Source organism: Pavona decussata, unplaced genomic scaffold (genome assembly GCF_977016875.1).
Source record: "Pavona decussata unplaced genomic scaffold, jaPavDecu1.1 SCAFFOLD_58, whole genome shotgun sequence".
NCBI lineage: Eukaryota > Metazoa > Cnidaria > Anthozoa > Scleractinia > Agariciidae > Pavona > Pavona decussata.
The window spans coordinates 3,091,792-3,117,325 of record NW_028145480.1 but is presented as its reverse complement, the minus strand read 5'-3'; the positions used below and the strand labels follow the sequence as shown (position 1 = coordinate 3,117,325).

General features: G+C 38.8%; 2 protein-coding genes and 1 long non-coding RNA gene across 3 annotated transcripts; 1 reads left to right on the top strand and 2 right to left on the bottom strand.

The window, feature by feature from the left end:
• Window positions 1-394: 394 nt before the first annotated feature.
• LOC146479700 (zinc finger matrin-type protein 5-like) lies at window positions 395-4,541 on the bottom strand. Its single transcript, XM_085110242.1, has 4 exons — window positions 4,334-4,541; window positions 4,136-4,198; window positions 2,218-2,292; window positions 395-739 (listed from the first exon to the last, which is right to left on the bottom strand). Exons 1-4 carry the CDS (start codon window positions 4,458-4,460, stop codon window positions 501-503), a joined length of 504 nt encoding a protein of 167 aa, XP_084966368.1. The 5' UTR covers window positions 4,461-4,541; the 3' UTR covers window positions 395-500.
• Window positions 4,542-9,800: 5,259 nt separating this feature from the next.
• Window positions 9,801-10,820, top strand: LOC146479699 (uncharacterized). The gene is made up of 2 exons (XR_014864867.1): window positions 9,801-9,926; window positions 10,639-10,820. It is a non-coding gene; the product is annotated as an uncharacterized LOC146479699 (long non-coding RNA).
• Window positions 10,821-12,524: 1,704 nt separating this feature from the next.
• Window positions 12,525-23,835, bottom strand: LOC146479698 (mitogen-activated protein kinase 1-like). The gene is made up of 11 exons (XM_085110524.1): window positions 23,676-23,835; window positions 23,414-23,540; window positions 23,138-23,193; window positions 21,029-21,218; window positions 19,996-20,200; window positions 19,205-19,284; window positions 18,492-18,570; window positions 15,451-15,560; window positions 14,466-14,532; window positions 13,380-13,479; window positions 12,525-12,675 (listed from the first exon to the last, which is right to left on the bottom strand). Exons 1-10 carry the CDS (start codon window positions 23,780-23,782, stop codon window positions 13,418-13,420), a joined length of 1,083 nt encoding a protein of 360 aa, XP_084966650.1. The 5' UTR covers window positions 23,783-23,835; the 3' UTR covers window positions 12,525-12,675; window positions 13,380-13,417.
• Window positions 23,836-25,534: the final 1,699 nt, after the last annotated feature.

Below are 25,534 nucleotides of genomic sequence, written 5' to 3'. Positions count from 1 at the left end.
AAATGTTTAATTTTCCATAGCTTTGTGTGCCCAAATTGCTCTACGTAAGGTGCAAAGTTGGACCTTCCTGAAGCGAACAAAAAACTGGAAAATACTTGGAATCAGCATTTCTCTATATACGCTATACAGGTACATGTATGTGCTACGCCAAAGGGTATGGTTTTTTGAACCGTTTCAGTCTGTAAATGGGAATAGATTTTAACAATTTCCGTCTGAAAGTCTGAAATGGGTATGAATTTTAGAGGCCCGATTTGGAAAAGGGCACCGAAAAGTTACATATTGGTCTGAAATTAGCCTGCGTAGCAGTCGTTTCCGTTTCCTTTAAGCCAAGCGGGGCAAGCACGACAGACGCGCGAGGGCATTGGGCAAAAAGCAGGCTAGTCTGGAAGAAGGTTTGGAGAATCGAGCCGCACAACCCCACCAAAAGTTCCGAAGAGTTACTCCTTCGGGCATTTCTCGTTGCTTCGAGTGGTACGCCCACAGTTCATCTGCCTTCGCGATCATCCCCAATCAACTTTTGATAGTTCCGGGTATCCGCTGGGCGGTGGTGGCAGCAAAGACGGGGGAAGCAGTTGCAGTGGTGGAAGACCCGGGGGTAGGGTGTAAGTAGACGGATGGCCAGATTTTCCAGCTGTGTCTTTAGATTCATCCTTCTTCTGCCTTTTTTCCCACTTCTCAAGCCAATCCTCCAACTTTGGTGCAGGTTGAGTTGTCTCTGGCTGGCTAGATGTTTGGCTACCTGAGGTAAGAGAAGAGAAGGAAACTGCAGCAACTGTGGCATAGAACCTATCTACATGTACGAATAACGAAGTGTACCAAAGTATTTTTGCGTGTTTTATGACTATGCGGGAAAAGCAGATCTGAGAAAGAGCTATTGGAAATCCAAAAAGAAAATTGGGGCTAACCACGCAATTTTTAGAGACAACTAAGCAACAATTATTCTAAAAAGCAACAACAACCTTTATTTTCCTCATGATTCTTGTATAGTAAAATTTTGTTTAATTTATTTTGAAATTTTTTTAGGTAGCGATTGAGGATGGAGGCCAAGTTAACCATCCGATTTTCTCCATATTACGTAACGATGTTTAGAAATTAATGACAGGTGAGGAACCAAAAATGAAGAGATTAAAAATAAAGAAAAACTAAGGGAATAAGTTACAATAACTAAAGGAGATCATGATATTTTGTTGTTACAAGTGTACGGTAAAGGTCAGCTAAAAGTATTTTTAACAATTGTTCAGACAAGTTTCTCGCAGGGTTATCGGTACAGAAGCTTACAAAGGAACAACCGTAAAATACAAACCAATCAATGTTTGGCGTTTTTTTTTTTTTCAAGTTGAAGCTTTATTTACTCTGAAAAATGCATGGTTACTCCCAATTTTCATTTTGGATAGCAAGAACACTTGATGAGTTCTACTTTCTCCGCTTTATTTTAACCGCGCAAAAATATCCCTGTATTGGTAGGCACCACCCATAGGAAATCCGAGTATCTCCGGATGCACAGAACGTTCGCCCAGTAGGCACAGGGGTCCGCTTATAGGAGGTTAAAAATGTAGTGTTTGTATGTAGCTGAGAACATGACCAAGTGTCCGCTTACGAGAGGTGTCCGCCTACGGGAGACGCCCGTTAGCGGAGGTTCGGCCGTACCGTAAAATTCGGAAAATAAGCCCCGGGGCTTATATTTTTCAAAGAACTTTTTTAGGACCTTATATTCGGAGGGGTCTTGTATACGGAGGGAAATTTGCGTTTCAAAATCAGCTGGGCTTATAATTGGAGGGAAATTTGTGTCGGAAATGTTTCAATGTGCAAATTATAACAATTATTGTTTTGGGGCGTTAAAAAAATTATGACAAAGTAATCCCTCTGAACATGCCAACGTTAAACACAACAGCAACAAATTTTTATTCAAAATGGAATACCTTACATACCATCAAAGTCATACCAGTTTATAGTTCAGTGTGGCAAATGAGGACTTATTTGGAGCAAATTTCAATTTCTCAATCACACTTCCAGTTAGCATGGTTTTCGACCAGTCCCTTGGAATGTTGAAAAGCCAACATGGAACTTGACAATTCTGGCACTCACAATAGCATTATTTCTTGCACAATGATTGCCAGGTAGAAATCAATGGCTTATCAGACAGTAGTCAATAAGATATCTAAGAGTTGTCAACAACTATTTGCAAAAGAAATGGAGAAATTTTTTTTCGACACTTACTTCCACTTTGAGCTGCCAATAGCAATTGTGGATTTGTGTGAGAATACCAACAGCTGGCTCCAAATCCACATGATCCTGTATAACCAACAATGATGACACTTTTAATTTCAAATGATAACCATTGCTGTCAGTACAGGATAGCTAAAATTTGTGTCCACTGGATGAAAATTAATACTATCAAAATAATAAAATGTTCTTACATCTGTAAATAACTATAATTAATTATGAAACAGCTGAGATTCTTAGGGTATCTTTTTAATGGTTTCAGACTGTAAGCCGAAAGCTTGTGTTTTTGTTGTTACTATTTAGCAGGCTCTCAAAATAAACATTAAGGACACAGATTTCATCAAAACAATGGCAGATTGATGACAGATAGAACATACATTTTAAAAGCAGAAACAAAACTATGCTTAATGTCTTAACTGTAACTTCAGTTCATGACAAACTGAAGAAACCTTACACTCATTCAAATAGTCTTGCACTATTAACTTTAATGTTCACAGTACTTCATACATGACTGACAACGTAATCATTTAAAGTAGTGTGTGACTTTGCTTGATCATGACTGCACTAACATTTTCAGTCTGCATAAGTTCAGCCAGACAGTATCGGACAACTTCTACAGTGCACAGCCTGTAACCAGTGTCTGTAAAGCGAGGTTAACTTTGTATGAGAGGGTGTTACCTGGGTCACAGAAAAGTGTCCACTGTCCATATTATACAGGCTAATGTAGCAGAAAATATATGAGCTTTGAAATTGATGGGACAAACATAACATGTCCGTCCTAAGCGGGTGACCATAAAACAGGGTTCCACCATACTGTAAAAAACTCCATTGTTTTCCTGAACTTCAGTGAATTTCATTTTCAGCAGCTTATTGGCTTTGTACCAACATCAAAGGACCTCTTAGAGAAGTATATACCTACTAGGTCCTTAAGATCTACAATCGTGGGCAAAACTTGTTAAGAAAAATGCGAATTTAAGGAAAACACCCCCTGGTGATTAGCAAAGCTTTACTTCCCCCATCCCCTCATTCAACAAGCTATGAAGGCTGGACAGTACGATGGCCCAGCCTTTTTTGCAGCAGCAGACCAGCTTTGATTAGGGGGGGGGGGGGGGGAGGGGCTGCATTGTTGATGTATCACTGTAGTGGTCAAATGTGTAGATCGACTAAAAGTTTCTTAGCAGTTTTGTCCATGCTTGTAGTTCTAAATGTCTGCTAATGGTTCCTCCAACTCACACTATGACTACTGAATTGCGATTACTGATAAGTTATTCTCTGTGGAACAAATCAGTGATTTTGAATTCTCTTGCAGATAAAATCAAGCTCTCTCCCTCATTATCAAAATTTAAAACTAAGCTCAATACCTACTCCATGATTTATGGGGTACGAGGTGTAAGGGGACTGGGACAGGAAAGGGAAAACTGAAGTTTGTCACAGAATGCTGTGCGCCGCATAAATCATTATAGAATATGAAAATGCTGTGAGGACATTTTTCCAAACCAAAGTCATGGGGGATTTTGCAGTTAGCACGAATTAAGTTCGACGTAAGCACGACATTTGAATTAAGTGTCATGCTAAATTTGACTTAGCAAGGTGTTGATTCAAATGTCGTGCTTACCTTGTGCTGAACCCAATACATAAATTTCGAAATATATTGTATTCATCCTCACAATGCATGCAATGTTACAATGTAATATTAAATTTTGGTCTAGCATGACTGATTCATATATGTTCAACGATTGAATCAACTGTCAAGTTATTATACAGAATGATGAGTTAAATTCGATTGACACGACAATAACACAATGTTTGAACCAGGCGTTACCAATGCTAATAAAGCTCATATAACTCTCTATGACCCTGTGGAAACAAACAAAGTGTTTTCTTCTAACATAAAAATGCAAGTTTAACTCACCAGTGTTAAAGAACTTCCGACAGGGTGGTTTACTGGTCTCTTCTGCTAACAGAACAGCGGGATCTACAGAAAAAGGGACAAGAATTTAAAAAAATTTTGAAATTTTGGATTTTACCCTTTTTGCTGAGAGAACAAAACAAGAGCAGCACGGAGAAAGAAAACCACTTCTTGCCGATCAGCAAAAATTATTTGGCTTACCCTTGAAGGAGTCGTAATGAAGCTTGCGATTCCTCTTGTGTTGGACACCATTGATATGGTTTCTCCTTGTATGCGGAGTGTCAGCAAAGGATCGGTTACAATAGTCGCAATGATATCTTTTTCCCATCGTTAAAACTCAATGCTATAACTGAGAAATTAACCTGGTGGTACCAATTCGCGATTCAGTAGTGGTGGCGGACATGTTGCTTAGTAGCCGCTCAATAATCAATGAATTTGTAGCCAAGCCTTCCGGGCTACATCAGAGGACACGTGCGCTTGAAGTAACATTCGTCCTTCCAGCCTTCTTTCATTGGAAATTAAAAGCCCCATATCTATTTAACAAATTTATTCTATTTTACCGTACGTCCGTTGAGGTTTTACGGACAACGGTTACGGAAAGGAAAACGTCACTTATTCAGTGTGCTACTTCGCGATTATTTCAGTCCCCTCATTCACTTGTACAAAAGAACTGCGACCTACCCAAGAACCAAATTGGTAGCAGTTGCAGGCGTGCTGTTCGAGCTAAGAAAAAAAGAGCATGGAAAATTCACCGTCGTGTGTTCAAACCTTGAATTTTGGTAAATTCACGTTGTTGTTCGTCCGAGAACGGCAAGGAAGTGTACCAAAGTTTTAAACGCACGCGCTGAGCGATTGTTTTCCTCATTAAGCCCAAAAGACCCAAGTTACAGCAAAACAGTCTTACCGTCTTTCTTATGCAAGAACGAATGAAACTATGGTTAATTTAACATTCGGTTTCTCAGCCCCTCTTTTTGGAATTCCATTGGTAATAATGTTCAGTTACCATCCACATCTATGTTCAAGAAAAGGATAAAAGATCAATATTGGAAGCGCTCGCAATGCTAGATTTGTAAAACTGTTTTGCACGATTTGTTTACTTCTATTATGTAAATATTTTTTTATATAATTTCAGTTACTACTGTTTCTAGCTCTACATTCCTCCTATTTAATCTATAGCATTATTTCTCTAGTACAGTATTCATTAAGTGCTTACTGTGTTTTGTGTCATATGTGTTTATTTCTGTGTGTATACAGACCTAAACTAGTACAGGAGCCCATGGGCTCCTGACTAGTATTATTGCTTTTGTAAAACTGACTACCTGCCTCCTTTAACTCTATAGTTATTCCAGGTAGCCAGCCCCCGCGTCCCCCATCTTTTTTTTTTTCAGTTAAGCGTGATAACTGTTATGTGACCGAATGGGGGAAATAAAGCTTGTTCTTGTCGTTCATCACAGATGACGTCGAAATGAGGTAACAGGGTTCGTACTCTTTTGAGCTTTTGAAATTCCATGGCTTTCCGTGATCTTTTCCATGACTTCTCCAAGATTTTTGTGACCAAAATTTGACCACTTTCTTGGAGATCATCTTTCATTTTGGGTTTGTTTTCACTATTATCTTCACAAAAAAACCCAATTTATTTTGTACTTTTTAATAAACATCATTTTCGATGACCCACACCTAAATTCCATGACTTTCCAGGCCTCAGGAAAATGAAATTGTAAAATTCCATGACTTTCCAGGTTTTCCATGACCCGTACGAACCCTGGGTAAAAACAAAAAAGTAGCACACTAGCTGAAAAGGCGAGTGTGTCATTACTTAAACGAATGTGAATAATTCCACGTTTTTACCCAACGAGTTTTTTTCCCATATATTTCCTGTAATTTTCATTACAGAGGATGTATGAGGAAGTATCATATCAAACATGAGGGACTGCTTCATTTGATTCATTTCCAACTGACACCAAGACGTTGGTTGCAAAAACGAGGTGCGACAGAGTTTCTTTTAACCAACTTAGAGGTGTTTGAAAATCGGATGAAACACTGTTATACATTTGCGAGTTTTGATTTTTTGGCTTTCAATTCAAGCTACAAGCCTTCATTTTTTTCCGTGAGGCTATCTGGTTAGGGTTAGTGTTTATTTTGTTGTTGTTTTTCATGACACCAACCGAGTGCCTATTAGAGGAAATACTTTGTGCTCAAAGATGGAATGAAAGACAATATTCAGGTCCATCTAACTTTTAACAACAGTCTTTCTCTTTTCATTTCAGACAGTCAACCCCTATAACACCTTATCTCCTCTACCACGTATATCCTTAGAGCGGTTTTCAATTGAGTGTTTTAAAACCAAAACCAAAATGATTTCTCTGGCCAATCACAAAAGATGTAAACAGCACAATTAGAACATGAAGCAAATAAGAATGATGTAATATTCAAGAAAGTGACACAGGCATACTCCTCTCTCCTCCGCAGAGGTTCGATGGGGCGTTGTATTTGTATCCGCTGAACGAAGTGAGTGCAGGCGCAAAAGCTGATGGCGGCGAACCTCTGCCAGAAGCATGTCGTTTTCTTGTACATCCTTGTCGTTTTCTTGTACATTGATAGATTTCTCGGTCATCTCTAAATTTGACAGTTTCATTCTTGGCGGAAGTCAGCATTTACTTTGTCTCTACAGTTTGCGGTCGTTAATTTTAAGGTGAGATTTCACAATTTCTAGAAAAAAGCAAAATCGTTTGTATTCGAAGCCCCCCTTGAAACCCGTGGAGAGTGGACTTAGTACATTTCGCTTCGTGAAAGTCAACAATAGTCACGAACAAATTATTGCTTTTTCTGGGCTCGAAAGGCCTTTTGGCCTTTTATAACCTTATTTTAAAGACAGTTGTTTCATCACAGTACATAAGAAGCTTCCCGTGAGAACTAAATGCTAATTAAATCACCGAAAGATTATTATAACTTCTTCTGATTAAACTTGTTTACAAGATAAAAATATCAAGTTTGGTCGTTTCGGAGTATAGAAAAAAAATACGCTTTAATTAAAACATTAAGCTTACTTGCTCTAGTCTCTTTTAAGACCGAATCGACAGTCTTTTGTTTGGTCTCAGCTGGCAGACGTTTCCTCAATAAATCATTTCTTTGCATGCACTCTTTTATCTCCACACGATCGCCGCTCGTGTAACCACAGGGGACCCACACAAACTATGTGACCGTTTGTATTTTGAATTTATAGAGGCAATGTATGGGAATATCGAAAATCCTCGTATTATCGTACTAGATTGCGATAGATATTCTCATTAAACATCAAAATAAACGTAGTTTTACCTTAAATGTTTTGTGTTGTCGTTCCTGAGGTTGAAGACGGCGATTTTAGCCATTTGAAGGGTTCGGCGTTGAACGTTCACTCGAGCGTAATAGAAGAGTGAGAAGGGAGGAAAACTTGTTTTGAAAGGGTTCCAGCGCCGGAGCGATTTTTTCCCCAAAAAACGCATCGCTCCGATTTCAAACTTCACAGCATAAAGGTCAAAAGATTTTCGATTCTTCTTGTACCTTCCAATCGAAAATCCATCCAAACGGCCCGGAGCTAGTCCTCGAAGAAAATCAAAATCCCACAGTATTCGAGCGAGTGGAATGCGTAGCAAAATGCTTACGTGCCAGCTACAAGACGTCCCGCTAATTGCCCCTTTCTGATTGGACGTCGTCCAATCAGAAAGGGGCAATTAGCGGGACGTCTTGTAGCTGGCACGTAAGCATTTTGCTACGCATTCCACTCGCTCGAATACTGTGGGATTTTGATTTTCTTCGAGGACTAGCTCCGGGCCGTTTGGATGGATTTTCGATTGGAAGGTACAAGAAGAATCGAAAATCTTTTGACCTTTATGCTGTGAAGTTTGAAATCGGAGCGATGCGTTTTTTGGGGAAAAAATCGCTCCGGCGCTGGAACCCTTTCAAAACAAGTTTTCCTCCCTTGTCACTCTTCTATTACGCTCGGGTGAACGTTCAACGCCGAACCCTTCAAATGGCTAAAATCGCCGTCTTCAACCTCAGGAACGACAACACACAACATTTAAGGTAAAACTACGTTTATTTTGATGTTTAATGAGAATATCTATCGCAATCTAGTACGATAATACGAGGATTTTCGATATTCCCATACATTGCCTCTATAAATTCAAAATACAAACGGTCACATAGTTTGTGTGGGCCCCCTGTGGTGTAACTTGAATTTCATTCTTGTAGTGATGATTCAAGGCATCACAGCAAAATAAAAGCGTTTTCTAAACAGTCATCATGAGATAAACAAACTTTCCCCGATTTCTAAGCATGTAGGTAAGTTTTCGTGAGTATATCTCCCACATCGCGCAACATGACAATTTCACAAACACCCGCCATTTTCATGACATAAGTACGCACACCACTCTAGTTACAAAATGACTCCCCCGGATCGCAGCCATATTGGGCGTGGTTTCTGGCAGAGGCTCCCGCCGTCGCCTTCCACGGAATTTTACGCCTGCACTCCCTTTTCTCAGCGGAGCCTCTGCGGAGGAGAGAGGGCATACTCGGAAAAAAGAAATTCGAGTGCTCCTATCAGGAGTCGAACCTAAGACCTTCCGATTACTGGTTCGGATGCTCTACCACTGAGCTACAGGAGACTCGTGGGAGCTAAGGCCATTGAACTAGCAGTATGCAGGAAGGTTGGTCCCATGAACCTAGTTTAATGGCCTTAGCTCCCACGAGTCCTGCAGCTCAGTGGTAGAGCATCCGAACTAGTACCATCACATTTATTTCATGAAGCAAATAAATGAAAACTGCGTCAAGCGCGGGAAGACGCGTGCGACCAAGCACGATTGGTTTTGGTTTGGCTTCCCATTGGTTGAGAAAATGGCGCGAACTTTACCAACCAATCATAGAGTCTAGTAAAGCAAAACCAAAGCAAACGCGAAATTATTTTCGCCACTCAATTGAAAACCGCTCTATGGCATATAAATGTGGCCCACATGATAACCTGCGTTGCACGCTTCGTTGTAGACTACGTGAAGTCCCCTATTTTTCTCAGCTATAGTCAAGCGACCGATCCACGCGCGCGCGCGAAAATCCTCCCTCGAAGAGACGCGACGCGCGGAGGGAAGCTATCCCTAGCTGTGGCAGAGGGGAGGGGAAAGGGCCCTCTCTGTATTCCGTTTTTCTTCTGCATCATCCTCTGACAAAGTCGGCTACTTGAAGACCCCACCCCACCCCTTATCCCGGCACTTCCCCGGGGTGATGGGTCATATCGCAACAACGAACAATGTCAGTGACATTTGATGTTTATTTCGACTCTTATCTGGTATACATTCCATTGCAAATACATTAGAAATTAACGCTATTACAAAGCTTGATTGAATCGCTCGTATACATGCATACCGCTAAACTTTGTTGCACTACCATCTGCTTTCGCCTGTAGCGTATAAATTCGAGCAAAGCAAGCAATTGACGGAAGATGTGCATTGTCCAAGAAGAATCTTAATCACTTATGGTAAAATTGTACATTTTCCTGAAAAGTTAAGTTCAATTTCCGCCGCCCTCTCAGAACGCGGGTTCATTTTCCCTAACAGCAGCAGGTACATACGTAAGCGACCATACTGAAATAGTCTCAGAATTCAATCATTACCATACCTTGAATCTACGCCCTACCTCACTAAAATTGATATCTAGTTAGTTTAAACTATAGATAATTAGAAAACTTCGATCCTTCAATTTAACCTACCCCCGAAGGCAACTTAAAACTGAGAAGGGCTGGGACTGAAAAGAGCCAGAACGATCGGTGGGAGCCTGGGACCCTTTCCCAAGAAAATTCCGTTAAAAATCAGGTTTTTAATTCGAGAGCTCAAAGCTTAAAAGATTTTTACCAGTCTGTGAGTTTCGTTCGACGTAGAAAGAACGCACTCCTAGTACAGATTGGAGTCGAGATTGTATGGGACAACGTTCATTGAATGAATGGATCTTGGGACGCGTATCTGGCATCGCCCGCAGATTTTGCAGGGGCGGATGACGTCATCACCAACTTGGTAAAGGAGAGAAAGCCTGGTGACATCGAACGCACTCCCTAAACTTTGATTATTTATTTACTAGTTTTGAGAAATAGTAGCAGTCTCGGGAAGCATTACGTGAATCGGTTTTCTGGAATTCGCGCATTAAAACACAAACATGAAGACAACGCGAAGCAGGTTCCACATACTACAGTTCACTTTGTTTATTATTGAAACTTTTTTTAGTAAATCGTTAAATGCTTTAGTAAACTCACAGACTTGCAAAAAAAAAGTTCTCAAATTTTTTTTTACATTTGATCGCGGTTTACCAAGCTCGTAACTACCATTAGTTGGCGTTTTGTTACAATTTAACTAGTTTTTAACAAACCATCCGAGAGACATATTACCCCGAACCGATATTATTACTAAACGTGATCATTCGGAGGCCAATTAACACAAATCAACAATATTAGGAGTCAACCGATGATTTTTTTCTGTTGTTCAAAGTTGTTAACATTATCGATTTGTTCCAGTTTGAGATAACTCAGAAATGAAAGACAAAACAATTCGCCCTATGAAATCTCTATTGACTTGCTTGAGTACAGCTGCCCATTTTGGAGAAGAGCGGGAGCCTGTGGCCAGGCTACTTACGGAAAATACAAATTGACCTCCTGTCCTCCGACGAAGAAGCAGAGCGGTTTTACACTGGTCGTTGGAAGGCATTCTGTGATTTAACTATTTGCTGCCTTGCTCTCTCACAGGCTTCTCTTCAACCACCCAGAAGAGGAAAGTTAAAACGAATGATGGCTTTAGTTGCGCGCTTTTTTCCCGCTCTTCGCCAAGGGTAGAAACGAAAATTTGACTACAACGGACGCAAGGTCCATACTCTTGGAGATGAGATCTAGGTGTAAATCGTGCAATCTGAACAGTACAACTGACTTGACCCAAACAATTGAACACCACATATGAACCCTTTAAGCCCTAACAGTGATCAGCATCAAATTTCTCCTTGTTATAGCAATGCTTATTCAACTCCTAAGGTCACGAGAATTATGGATATCATCACCCAAGGTAAATTTTCGTGATATTTTAATAACTTCTCCCCAGCAATTTTATGAGAAAATTATGGAGACAAGATAGGAGAATTTGTTCTTTGGCATTAGAGGTTAAAGGATCAAGGAGAAATACGAAACAGTGAGTAAATAGTCTTGCATGTCACCTAAACAAACGGTTCGTGACACCATTTGCCAACCATTCAAACGCCTTCCGTCAAGATATGAATTCCGACTAGACTCAGTACAAAAATATACTTTTGTAGGATTCTTACTGGGAGAACACTTGGATTCACAGCAAGACCAATTTTCTTGACTTTTGTGACCTACAAGCTTCATTTCGTCTTGATGTTGTGACTCTGAGAGATCATATGTTGATCACTTAACTATTTTTCCCCTAAGAGTGAAAACCTTGAGTCGTATAACTTTGGGTCTCTGGAAGAAATATCTAAGATAAGATTAGTCCTTCCTCGAAATGAAAGCTACCGAGCAGTAGTTTTCTTCGGTGCTGTTCATTACCTTGTAAAAGGTAGTTCTTAATTAGAAATCCTAGAGTGCGGCCATTAAATATAATCTGCTGAGCAGAGATTTCAACTGGTGTTGCTTACAAGCTGCAAAACGTACTTCTAAGTTTTAGGGCTGTGGATGTGCTCGAAAGTGTGACCACTCGAGTGAAAGGCTTAACCAAGTGACTAATGCTTTTTGTGGTACTTTCCACTGCGCTGTACAAGGTGGTTCTAACTTTTGAGCCTGAGGATGAAATCCTGAATATTGACCATTTCAATGAAAGCTACTGAGCAGTAAAGTCCTGTGATGCTGTTTATAATGCTGTTCAAGATGGTTCTAACATTTGAGCCTGTGGATGAAATCCTAAACTGTGACCATTCAAATGAAAGCTACTGAGCAGTACTTTCCCGTGGTGCAGTTTATTATGCTGTACAAGGTGGTTTCTTACTTTACAGATGACATTGTGAATGAAACCCTTCAATGTGACCAACAAATGGCAGTTTTTGATCAGAACTTTCCTATGATACGATTTGTTTTCAGTCGAGATTTCACCAAATGAAACGTATGGCCAATTGTCTCGGTGCTCTCGGGGAATCCTGCAGTAAGCCAAGGTTGAAAAATTAAAACCTTTTGAGTCAGTACTTTTTGTACAAATGGGATAATAATTATTCATAATAACATTATTAAATAATTAAAGCCTCTCTACAAGCAGCAAAAGACGTTTTACAATACCTAATGGATGAACTGTAATAGAAAAAGAAAACCTGGTCATTTCGAAGCACAGTTTGAACAGACAATTACATATTGATGCTTACAGAAAACTACAAAATTGGAAGAGATCACCACATTTTATATATTTTTTTACAGATATGAACCTGAAGTTTCTGGAAAGAAAACGAACCAGGAACTTCATATTAAACTTTATGAACAACTATAAATTTTACAATAGATATGCTGTCGAATAACAGATGTACAGATTATTGATCTGAAAAGGAAAGAAAGCAATACTGTGTATAAATTCAAAGTTTTTGTCAACTTTTGTAACAAAGGTAGACGTAGCTGTAGCAGCAGTGGCAATGTAAGTAGTTGTAGACATAGTAGTATTTGTAAGCAGCAACAATAATAATAATAGTAATTTATTCACTTAATATAGCGCCTTTTAACATTAAAAATGATCAAAAGCGCTTCAAGTGAATTAAAAAGAAAATTATATAAAAATTTAATAACTATAAAGAAATATCAATAAAAACTAATACTAAAATAAACAATTGACCACCTCCAATACCATTGTTAAGAATTACTTGCTGTAAGCTATATTAAAAAGATAATGATAAACAAGATGTTGTTTAAGTGTAGTAAGAGTAAGATTTGTAAGTGTAAGTGCTGTAATGAAATAATAAAAAATAAAAAATAAAACTTTTGTGACAAAGCGCTCTTTATGGTCAATAGAAGTACCACTCTGTATATAACATCTGTCAAATATTACTTCTACTTCTTTGGGGTCAGAGCGTTACTTCTCAACTAGAAACCAAGGTTTAATGAAAGCTCCAGATTCCTGTGTGCCTTTTGGATGCCCTGTTACAAAAAGGAGCTTCACACGACAAGCTGAATGCATGTACAATGTACGTCATTCTTTAAAGCAAGAAACCAGAGGGAAGGTGCAGCTTTATAATGGGAACATCACTTCACCTGTCCTCAAATACTACCCTCCATCGTTCAATGCTGCTTCAAAACTGGCCAGTAAGGTATGGTGAGCCAGGGTAGTGAGCAGTCTCGTGAAATATAAGTTCTAAAAATCACAGAATGATAAAAAATAATAATCATAATTAATAGCACTGGTTACACTGGTCACACAGTTGTGATTTGTTGTTAATGTTGCTGCTGTTGTTCTTTGTTTTCTTTTTTGCAAAACATTTTTTTTTTTCTAACTGAGGACTGAAGATTTCCTGGTCTTGGTCATTTTTCACTCTTAAATCTTTCTCTTTACTTGACATTTTTAGAAAATGGTTACTACCCATAAAGTGGGCAATGTGGGAGTAAAAGAAGCATTGTCATGAGAGACTTTCTCAGAATACATGCATTTTTTGAGCTTAAAATATCAAAATTGCTCCAAATCAGCTCTATTTTGGCATCCAGACAGGATAGTTTTTTTTATCATGTGAGAAACAGTTTAATTTGACAAGTTAATTCATTCCTTTTCCTAAGAATGAAAGCAACTCAAGTGAGGCAGCATACAACTGTAATTAATTTGCACTGTCGTCTGCTTTTTTTCTATTTTTATTTTTTAAGTAAAAACAAATTAAAGTAATCAACCAAGCATCACAGGGTTTTTGTTAAATGTTGGCAACTGGTAAAAAAAAAAATGGCACTAACTTTAGAGCCATCTACTTTTTGGTGCAAAGGCATAACATGTTTAATAAACCTGTATGAACACTCATTTGGTAGGCCGTCTGGTCCTAAACATCTACTCCAAAACTTAATGAGAACCCTGCACCACGTCCTCTTTTTGTGTAAACTGCTCACAAGAAAGGAAAAGCAATGAGCTTGCTTGATCTACGTGAGAGAGTGGAGAGTGGAGAGTGGGTTTTGCTGTAAGTTGAATGCTTACTAGAGCAAGTGCAACCAGATAATTTTTTTTACAAAAAATGTTCACTCATCTTTCTGCTCGGGCACCACATCTGAGCAACTTGTAGAATTAACAGAAACTGACATTTCAGCCTGCTTGAGAAATGTCCCAAGGGGCACGGAAAAAATTAACTGTGAATGCTACTGTACCTTTCAGCTTCTCCTTTGGGAGATCATCAAGCTCTGTTTCAAATCTAAATGGCTCCTCTGCAACAGGCTGAAATAAGATAAAGAACAAGAACACTGTTACCAGTACTCTTTATTATAAACCATGGATTAACATGATTTAATCATTTGTGCACATTCTCACTGTACAAAAGAAGTCACATGGTACATAAGCAGACAGAACTTATCAGACGATAACAGTCGTCTGATTTGAGAACAGTCATGCCAAAGTACGTATTTTCAACCAAAAGGCATATTTTTCTGTACAGTAGAGTTAGTAAATTGTAATATTGTGGTGTCGTGTAGTGTTTAGTGTTGTATTGCAAGATTATAATAGTGTTGTACGGTAATACTGGTAAAAAAAATACAAAATACAAAAAAACAAAACAAAAAAAAACCTTAATACAGTAGAACCTCAATAACTCGAACTCTGAAGGGAAACAAAAAACTGTTCGAATTAGCGGGGTTTCGAGTTTTCGGGGTCGATTAAAATATTCAATTTTCCAGGTCAATAATTAATAGTTTATTGATTTTCAGCACTTCGGTATACAATAGAGTGCAAATTAAACTTATTTCACGAGAAACTAATACATTTTGTAACAACTGTAGCGATTATGCATTCTTACGACAATGCAATACTGTGAATGTAACTTAGTTTATTTAATACACTCAATTTATGTTCCCTTTTGCATCCTCCAGTCTTTGTTCTAGTGTTAGAATTCGATCACATGATAAGAAAAACTAATGGAATATCTCAATGGGCATCCCTGGCGAGTTATACGAACCAGTAATTCGAGTTATCGGGGTACATTTTGATCACTTGAGGAGAACGAACTTTAGTTCGAGTTAGCGGGGTTTTCTTAATTTAAAAGACAAATCTAGCAGCTACTCTGCTTATTCTTATTCCTTAATACGGTCATTCGAAAGCAACTCCTAGTTGCCTGTGAAGCTGATCTGAATGGAAACATACCTCATCTTGAGGGTCATAGTACTGCTCTAGATAAGGATGTGCAAGGGCTTCCTCTATTGTGATTCTCCGGTCAGGATTAAAGGTTAACATCTTGTCCAACAGATCTAGAGCTGGAAAACAAGTAAATGACAAAACAAATAAGATTGCCTGTAGCATCTGAGGGGCTGTTTACTTGGAGAGAGGAAGATCCTAGCACCAGGAAGATCTGAGAAGGCGGAAAAACTTTTGGTTTGCTTTACATGCAGAAATTTTGGCCGAAGTAGTTACCGAGTGGACAAGGAAAAGAAGAATAACTGTCGGCCTTGAGCAGCTGAACTCCCGGCTGCTGCCATGTTTGTTCTTTTTGTCCCTAGTGCTAGGATCTTCCAAGCGAAAGTACATGTAGTTTACATGGTGCTAGGATCTTCCTATCTCTCAGCTAGGAAGCTCCTTTTTCTAGGAAGATCCTAGCGCTAGGGCCAAGTAGAACTTTTTGTATGTAAACTGAAAAGAGAGAACATATGGCGCTGGGATGATCCGCCCTCTAGGATCTTCCTGGTGCTAGGATCTTCCTCCCTCCATTTAAGTAACCCCTGAGTCATGGTTATACAATAAAAATACAATCAAAAGTTTCAGGGGCAGCATTAAAATTTATTATCAATAGGGGATAATACCAAATAATTGTAAAAACTGTGATCTGTGTGATTGAAAATGCTCTTAGTTTTTGATTCATGAATGGGAAACTATTTTAACTACCATTGCTTCTGCATTCCACCTGGAATTGCAGCTGTATAATAATTATTTTTATCCTCAGCTATAGTGGGACTTCGTAATGGCCTGGTAATTTTATTATTTTTTACAGTATTTTAAATCTATACTGTTACATTGAGGCATGGCTTGTATAGCCTTTTATCATTTTCTACATAACATAAGTAGATAGTCACACTTTGTCGTTAGCGTTCAGAATCAGTTCATGTAGCTTTTATAGCCCAAGCCATTCACTCATTTTCATTTCATTCACTTATCACAGGCATTCAAAACAAACAGTTATGAGGACCATGACAGCTCTGTTGTTGGTAGTCTAGTGAGCATGTCATGGATGAACAAATTACTGTACAAGCAAAGGTAAAGTGGCATACTTTGAGCCTAAGCAGCTTATAAAGCTGATGCTTAACCTCATTCCTATAACAAGACACAAGTAGAGTTTTGCTCAGTGTACTCCTAGATGGCATGCTACTCCAGTGTAATACGGTCTACCATTTAATTCAAATTTGCTTTTTTAAGACTATTCACTTATAATTATTACACAACATTCACACTTTTCACTTTGGCTACAGGGGTAGGTTAGACATTACACAATGTATGATCAAAACAAAGCATTCATGTTGAGCATTAAATTGTGGAAACTGTTAATCTCAGTTGCACCAAATTGGATTTTATTTGGCTTTTTCCACAGTATTGCAAGTTGAAGTCCCTAGTACACAAAATTTGGAGTCCACGCAATTTGCTGAGAGTACGTAAAAGGCTAACAAGGATTGTTTGAACCCAACATTAGTTGCATGCCTTCCAAGTATCCACAAATGTAAACTAGAGACCCCTTTGTATGAATGAATGGTTGACAAACACTTAAGGATGGTGCCTACCAATACAGAAGTATTTTTGCCTGGTTTTTGACTATAGATGCGGGAAAACCATTGAGATTTTCCCAAGGGCTATTGGAATCCAAAAAAGAAAATTGGTGAAAGCCACACATTTTTCAGAGATAATTAAGCAACAGTAATTCAAAAAAGCAGTAAATTGTAAAGCAATGTATGGTTTTTTGGTCCATATTGAAGTTTACTGTATTGTCAGCGTTTTCAGTAGGTTTTCAAGTAGAAGTTGGAGCTGTTAAAGTAGACGTTGCAGACACGTAGTGTTTGCGCAAGGCCCGGAGGGCCTTGCCTTCTTGGGGGGTCTGGGGGCATGCCCCCCCCCCCCCCCCAGAAAATTTTGACGTGTCATACTCTCAGAGATGCATTTCTCTGCATTCTGAAGCACTAAACGGTCAGTTCGAGTCTTGTTGAAAACATGGCAATTTGTCACTTTGTTGGTTATAAAAAAGCTATTAAAGGCTTAAACAGAAAGCAAAACCAAAGGGCCTCAGTACGTCACCCTTCAGAATGTTCATGTGGCTGTTGCCTCCACTTGAGAAGATTTTGACTAACGTTTGTCGGTCTCACAAAACACATCATCAGTGCTGAAGATAACAATCGATGACTAACGTAGTTATTATCAACCTAAACAATAATTTCCTGTATATTTACAACAACTTTACGCGCAAACTTTACGAAAACTCTAAGCAAACGTTGCACGACGGTTTGGCATGTGCTTATAATGAGTACTACATAAAGTACTGGCTGAAAGAAACCACTGCCCAGCAACTGAGCCTACTCCACATTTGCTTCAATCGTCATTCATTCTAGTTTTATGTGATTGTTTCTGCGTAATGTGAGCCAGGCTTGTTTGTTTATTGCTTTATTAACTCAGTTGTAGACTAGTAAGTTATTTATCAATCGCTTTATTTATTTTGGGAATTTATCAGAGTGAAAATAGGTGTCGCAAATAGAAAAGTTGCCGCCACATGCGACGGCCGACGGCTAATTTTGAAAACACTGATTGTCTCTGAAAAGTGGATGGTTACCCCCAATTTTCTTTTTGGATACCAAGAGCACTTGCTAAACTCTGTTTTCTCCGCATAGTTTTTTAAGTTGCGCAAAAATATCGCTGTATTAGTAGGCACCACCAATAAGAAAATCTGAGCATCTCGGGATGCACAGAACGTATGAAGAGCAACAACAGTAGGCACCATCCTTAAAGTAGTCCATAGGAGTCTAAAGTTTCTACATGTACATTGTATGTGCATAGGTGCTGCTCGTTTACATTTAATTCTCACATGAACCCACAGTAATTAGCTATATTGTTGTGTCATCCCTATAATCTGTACTTATCATCCATGTTTCAGGTGAAGCTAAATAACTAAATAAAAATAATAAATGAAAAAGAAATTAAGTGCATTCTAGTACCTTTTGGATCTGCACCACCAAAAATCCTCGTCCAGGGAACAGTTGGTTTGAAGGATAATGACTGAATATAGCTACGTGCCTACAGAACAGCCATTATGACAAACAATTTAATTTCCTTTGAAGAAAACACCGACAAGAGAGAAAACCATCACTACCCCCTCTCCCTCACTCAATGTTACTTTGTAGGCCAGACAATTACCCAGTCTTTTTTCAGTGGCAGAACAACACTTATTAGGGGGAGGGGACATGAGTTGTTGATGATGAATGAAGCAGTGAAATTTATAGGTCCCTACAAGTTTTTCAGTAGTTTTGTCCACGACTGTGGTTCCAGAAAATATTTATAGCCGCCCCATTTTAGGCCATTGAACAATTCGAGGGAAACAGGGCTGGGTATCAAATGCCCAAATTTTTGAAAACAAAGTACACTTTATGTTGCTAAACTGGGATTCCCAGCTGGACGTAAACGGAGGGGAGTACAACCTTCCTTGGGAAGTCCATGTATGGATAAGGATACTTTCTAAAACAACCACAATAATTCATGAGGACGCATGCTTTGCTGTGAATGAAACAACACTAACTTCCTTGCCAACAAGACAATATCTCATTCAAATCCAATAGTAAAAAATTAATATAAAATTTTCCCATTTTTCTAGCTGTTTTAATCATTCACAGAAAGTTCAGACTTATTGACGCTTTAATTTTATTATGTTTACCTTCTCATTCATGATACACTGCAAATCGTCCTGCGATGGTGAACCCAAAATTCCCAAGATGTGGTTCAGCTGATCTAGGTCTGAACACAACTTTATCAAGGAAACTACATGTAGAAACACTGCTGCACCAGTACATGTAGGAATGATAAATCATGAAAAGCCTTAAAGTGTGTATGACAGAATGTTTTTTATTTGTTTGATCAAAATAAATGTTAATGTTGTTCACGTATGAAAATTGAACAAAAATTATTTTAGTTTATCAATTTTTCTTCCTAGCATTTGAGGTGTATAATTATACGTAAATCATGAAAAGCCTTAAAGTGTATATAACAGAATGTTTTTTATTTGTTTGATCAAAATAAATGTTAATGTTGTTCACGTATGAAAATTGAAAAAAATTAGTTTAGTTTATCAATTTGTGTCAAATTTCACTTCCGGTTGGGTAAAGATAGGAGACTTCAGATATTAGGGCTGTGACGTCAATACAGGGACACTTGGTCTCGCAATTTCTCTATTCCTCAGTTTTTTCACTGCGAGCATTCAACCATCCCATTCATATTTTTGTCCACAGTTTTCTACCTCTGCACACAAAAAGACTAGTGTTCCTGTATCGACATCACAGCCCTACTATTCCCAGTCTTCCCTCTTGCGTGATATTGTACACAACCAGAATTGAAATTTGACACTTTTATACATCTCAAATACGGGGAAGAAAACCACAGCTCCTCCACAGATGCCGCAATTCGTGTGAGAAAGTGCTAATAAAATGTCCGCAACTGTGTAAAGGATACAATGCTTTCCAGGAAATAAAGGCCGGTTTGACAACATCTCAGCCAGAATGCAACCCACAGACCAGATGTCGATTGCCTTACTGTATCCCTTGGAATTAAGCATAATCTCAGGAGCTCTGTACCACCGTGTCGCAACATACTCAGTCAGGAAACCAGTGTGATCATGATCTGGATCTGCTACACGTGCCAAGCCAAAATCACAAATCTGAAAAGAAAATCAGGGAATGAAGGAAGCTGCTGACTTTGAGTTTCACCTTCCATGTACATGCAAAAAATTTCCTGAGGATCAGGATTTCTCTCAATATTTGTGAGCAGAAAGACCTTTACATTTCTTAATTTTGACTTGGAAATCAAATAGTCCAATTTTTATGAATAAAACTTCTAACTAAGCTTTGAGGTTTAGGGCAATAAAACCAAAGAAATTAATTATTCATCTCTGAACCTCATATAACCTATAGTCCCAGAAAATATTCATACCTTCACCTCTCCCCCCCTAAAAAAGAGATTGCAAAACTCCAGTGGGATGGGGGATCTTAGAAAGAAATTACTTCCGTGGGAGAAGTATGGACATTTTCTGGAACAACACAATGCAATTTGTTGCTTTATTCCCCTAGCCATGGCAGCCAAGTAAAATGTTAGAGAGATTTAGAATTGCGTTTACAGCAAACGGCAGAAATGAACATGTGACCATGTTTACCCTACATTTGTCTCTAGCTGTTTTCAGTTTCTCAGTAAAATTGAGCAGCTTTGCACTAGAATCAAAGGTCAGAATGATTTTGCTCTATTCCCATCTGTGCGCTAATTTTTCCAAGAATACATAACCGCGAATCTCATGTCTACTGTTTGCTGTAAACAAGATTCTAAATCCCTCTAATATATCAACATTGGCTTACTGACAACGCACTACAATAACAAAATTAAACAATTCCTATAAGACAATTATTATAAAAGGCATAGCACAATAATAATTTATGGTGCACAGAGGTTTTTGACATGGGAAATAAGGGAGTTACAGTATTTGCAATTTTCAAACCTTGAGGTCACATGTTGTATTCAGCAGCAAATTGCTGGGTTTCAAATCCCGATGGAGTACGTTAGCAGAGTGGATATACTTCAGCCCTCGCAGGATCTGGTACAGGAAGTAGCAGGTGTGATCATTGCTTAACTTCTGTGTCTTCAACAACTTGTAAAGATCTGTTTCCATTAGACTCTGAACAATGTAGCTGCATAAGCAGTCAAGGGTTAACAGAGCTTTTTTTATAGATGGTGCCCACTAATACCGAAGTATTTTTGCATGGTTTATGACTATCCAGGAAAAGCAGATCTTAGCAAGGGCTATTGGAATCCAAAACGAAAACTGGGGGTAAACACCCATTTTTTAGAGGTAATTAAGCAACAATTATTCTAAAAAGCATTAAAATACAAAACAATGTATATGGTGTCTTTCTCCAAATTGAAGCTTTACTATCTCTGAAAAATGCATGGTTACCCCCAATTTTCATTTTGGATCCCAAGAACACTTGCTGAGTTCTGCTTTCTCCGCACAGTTTTAAACCGTGCAAAAATATCTCTGTATTAGTAGGGACCACCCATAGGAAACCCGAGTATCTCGAGATGCGCAGAACGTATGCGCCGTAGCAAAAGTAGGCACCGTCCTTAAATTCCTTTTCAAAGTAGAGTCAGGACTGAGTTTCATGTACACGTACAGCAGTGTACTAAACTTCCAAAATTTACATCTTCCAAACATAACCCAACGACTACTAAACAAGCGTTTTATGGCAGTTACCAAACACACACAATCCTGGCAAGATTTCAAGGCAACCGACTGCATGACTACAGGTGCATAATTAGTTTACTATGTAGTTCTCTGGTACGACAAATGAAAAACAAAAATTACAAACACATGGTATTCTGTGGAATTAGAATTAATTTTAAGAAAAACAAGACACTCCTGAGTTTTACAGACATGTTTCGGCAGTTGCCTCTGCCATCTTCAGTGTGAAATGACCAACAAATTTCAGTGAAATATAAATGCAACTGCAGCCGAAACATGTCTGTAAAACTCAGGAGTGTCGTGTTTTTCTTAATAAAATTTCCTCACTGCTTTTATCCAGACCATTTGGAATTAGAATTATGAATGGATATTTCAATCTAAACCTGGAATGCAATGATAACATATGCCTTGAAAATGCTTCCTTTAAAATGGAAAATAAGTGCAGTGTACTTGCCATGCTTACAGCCTACAATCAAAATGCAGACTTCCCTCAGTTGATTGTGGTTAACAAGAACTTATACAGTGTGTTTTACAGGCTTGCACTTAAATCGTTGCTCAACTGTGTTATATTCATGATCATAATCATTGCACACGGCAACGCACGATAGTGCAAGCGATTGGTATGAATTTCAAATACAATTGTGAAACTACTGGGCACGACAGTAATAATATTAAAATAAACAACTATGTATTATGAAATAAGAGCAACGTAAACAAGAACTCTCTTAATGGCATTCCCCCTTTCACGAACAATGTCGTTTTCGAAATGAGCTTAAGGGCCCAAAAACAACAAAAATGAAACGGAGTATACTAAATAAACTATCATACGGATTTACAGCGAATTTTTTACAACATTATTACAAACTCGTGACGATCGTGAGCGTAAAAGCGACAGCTGGTTTTATACTGCGGACAGCCGGCCGATTGTGAAGCAAATATACTTAAAGCTTACATGGCAATACAACGAGAAAACAAGCTGGTTTTGTTAGTAAAATCTTCCATGAATTTCAATAAAAAAGTGATGCCTCTAGGCTAGAAACATGAGGTAGCCATCACGAAATTCCGACAAATGAAAATGCACTTTTAAGATAGCGCTAAATTGCCTTAGGTAAAAAATAATGAAGATAAATAAAATTTAAATAAAATGCGAAAACCATCCTGCTTTGACAAATTTTCGACGAAATTGCGCGCTTGTTAAACAAGTTGGAAATTTCTCTCGAAATGAACATGCATGCATGCAGATTTTGGGAACGGTTTGGGCCACGTTACTGATCGAAATCAAGCTGGAAAATTCGTACACATAGCCGGCAATAACAAGGCTATGCTAAGTTATTAACCTGTATTTCTCAGCGTGTTTTCAAAGGATACACGTCTTTCATATCTTCGATGTTTGGAGCGCGAATTATATCCATAATACCAATAATCTGCAAGAAAGTGTAGTTAAAATCAAACAATTACATCAATCGAAATCTGCTACAATGGACATAGACTAGGAGAGTTACGGAAAGAACACTGTAACAAACGCGGCCGAGAAAGTAAGAAACATTTTATAAAGCCAATGGAATGTTCGCATATGCGTAACATACTTCGTCTCAAGTGTCTACAGACGTTCATAAACCTCAAAAGCTCATAGTCGCAGCTTACATTTTCATGTTTAAATCGCCGTAAAATCTTGATTTCTCGTAACGTCCTTTGACAGTAGGTTTGATGTTCGAAGGGGCTGATTTTCTTGATGGCTACCCTCTGCCCCGTAGCATTATCCAGCGCAGAGCTATACGGAAAAGAAAAAGGACAAGAATATAAGTAATGACTGGACGCTGCAAAATCGAACCCGACAAACGTGTTACAAAACATATTTGAGCTGCCTCGAAGGACAAAAGAGCAAGATTTGACAGCAGTCGCTCACCAAACCATTCCATAAGCGCCTTCCCCTATGTAACTAAGATTAGTATAACGAGGTCCGACATCGAATACTTGGCCCCGAACAACTTCTGGAAGAGAAGGAGCCGCCATGTTGAGTTCAGCTTCCGTTTGCTTGACTGGCACCGTAACGAGGCTGACGCGCCCTGCAGTCTTGAATACCCTACCCAGCATGGTTCCCAGCATGCGGTCTGGGCATTGATAGGCTCGAAAAGTGTGCAAATTATCAACGTACTGTAGACCTGCAACTTTCAAAAGCTCTATTTTCGCTGGACACTGATAATCTGCAGCTAAATTGTTTTTTTGGGGTTGGCAGCATTGTTCTGTTGTTCATTCTTTTAGTCCTTTCGACTGACTATGTAAAACGTTGCAAACGGGGCAAGTCACACCCAATATAATTTAAACAATACTCCGGGCGGTAACCGCCCTTCTTAAACGTAATACCTCCAAAAACGAATGAAAGAAATAAAGCAAAAAGCAAATATTACTAAACGCTACAAAATGGCGGAGTAAAAATACAATCACTCACATCCTGTTTTTGTTTCGACAATCGAATATCGTGGCTCCTTCGGCATTTCTTGAGGATTTCGTAGGGTGAAGAAAGTCATATCCACGGCACCTGAGAGGTGGTCGTTTAAAAATGTTCAATTTTCTTTCTTTCGAGTAAAATTCGTGCGAGTGCAAAACGGGTGCATCTTGTACCTTGAGGAGTAGGGATGGTGCAGTGGTTTGATTCCCGCAGTTGACGTCATATGTGGGTTGAGTTTGTTGTTGGTTCTCGTTTCTGCTCCGAGGGTTTTTCTCCGGGTACTCCGGTTTTCCTTGCACAAAAACCAACTGTTCCAAATTCCAATTCGACCTGAAACGCACGGTCACACCTTTGAACGAGTTCCTACTGAGAGATCTCTTTGGTGCTCGGTGGGTAAACAAATTAAATTTGCATTTACACTTGCCTCAATGTTTTTAAGTTCTGGTCAGATTTATCTGAGTGGCTGGATCAGGAATCTCAATGTCAACATGGAATCTCTCTCCGACATAGGCTGGATTCTCAGCTATCAGCTGAAATATCGGTCATTCCTCAGTTACAAATTAATCTGATGTTGGATCTCAGTTAACTTTTACTTCTCACATGATTTGCGGTTTTCTATCATATCAACGATGTTCCTCTCATTAGCCGAACAGTGTCGAGTATTGTCGGAAGATTTCCGACTGGAACTTTTCATTTTCCGAAGACCTCACGATTTCTAGAAACAACCCAGTTGTGAGGAGCACCGAATCATGTTCGTTAGCGACTTATTCGCCAGGCATCAAGTACACAGTTTTTGGCAAGTTGGTTATACAAGTAAAATTGATGCTATATTGAGGCAAACTATGGACTCCTCAGCTACAACAATTTTCTTAATTAACACTTCTCACCTATCAGTTTAAAAAAAGTCCGCTAACAGCTAAAATTATGTGTCACTGACTAATTCTCTTCTAATACTTAACCCCCTGCACGCCGTCTAGACAAATTGTTTGAAATGTGGAACCATGAAGATGATTTTCCTTATCCAGGATCACGTTCATCCTCTTCATTGAATAGTAGTGAATCTTTAATTTTAGAAGTTGTTTAAAAACATATCCAGTCTCTGACATAAGGCCGTTATTTCAAGAATTGCACTGATTTATCGGGAGTAGAGCCTATAATTTCGTGAATGGACCCTAAAATTTGGAAATCATTCAAATCCTATTAGTATGCAGAAAGTTTGTCACGAGTCTCCTGTAGCTCATTGGTAGAGCATCCAAGCAGGTAATCGGTAGTAAGGTCATGGGTTCGACTCCTGTTAGGAGAGCTTCGATTATCAT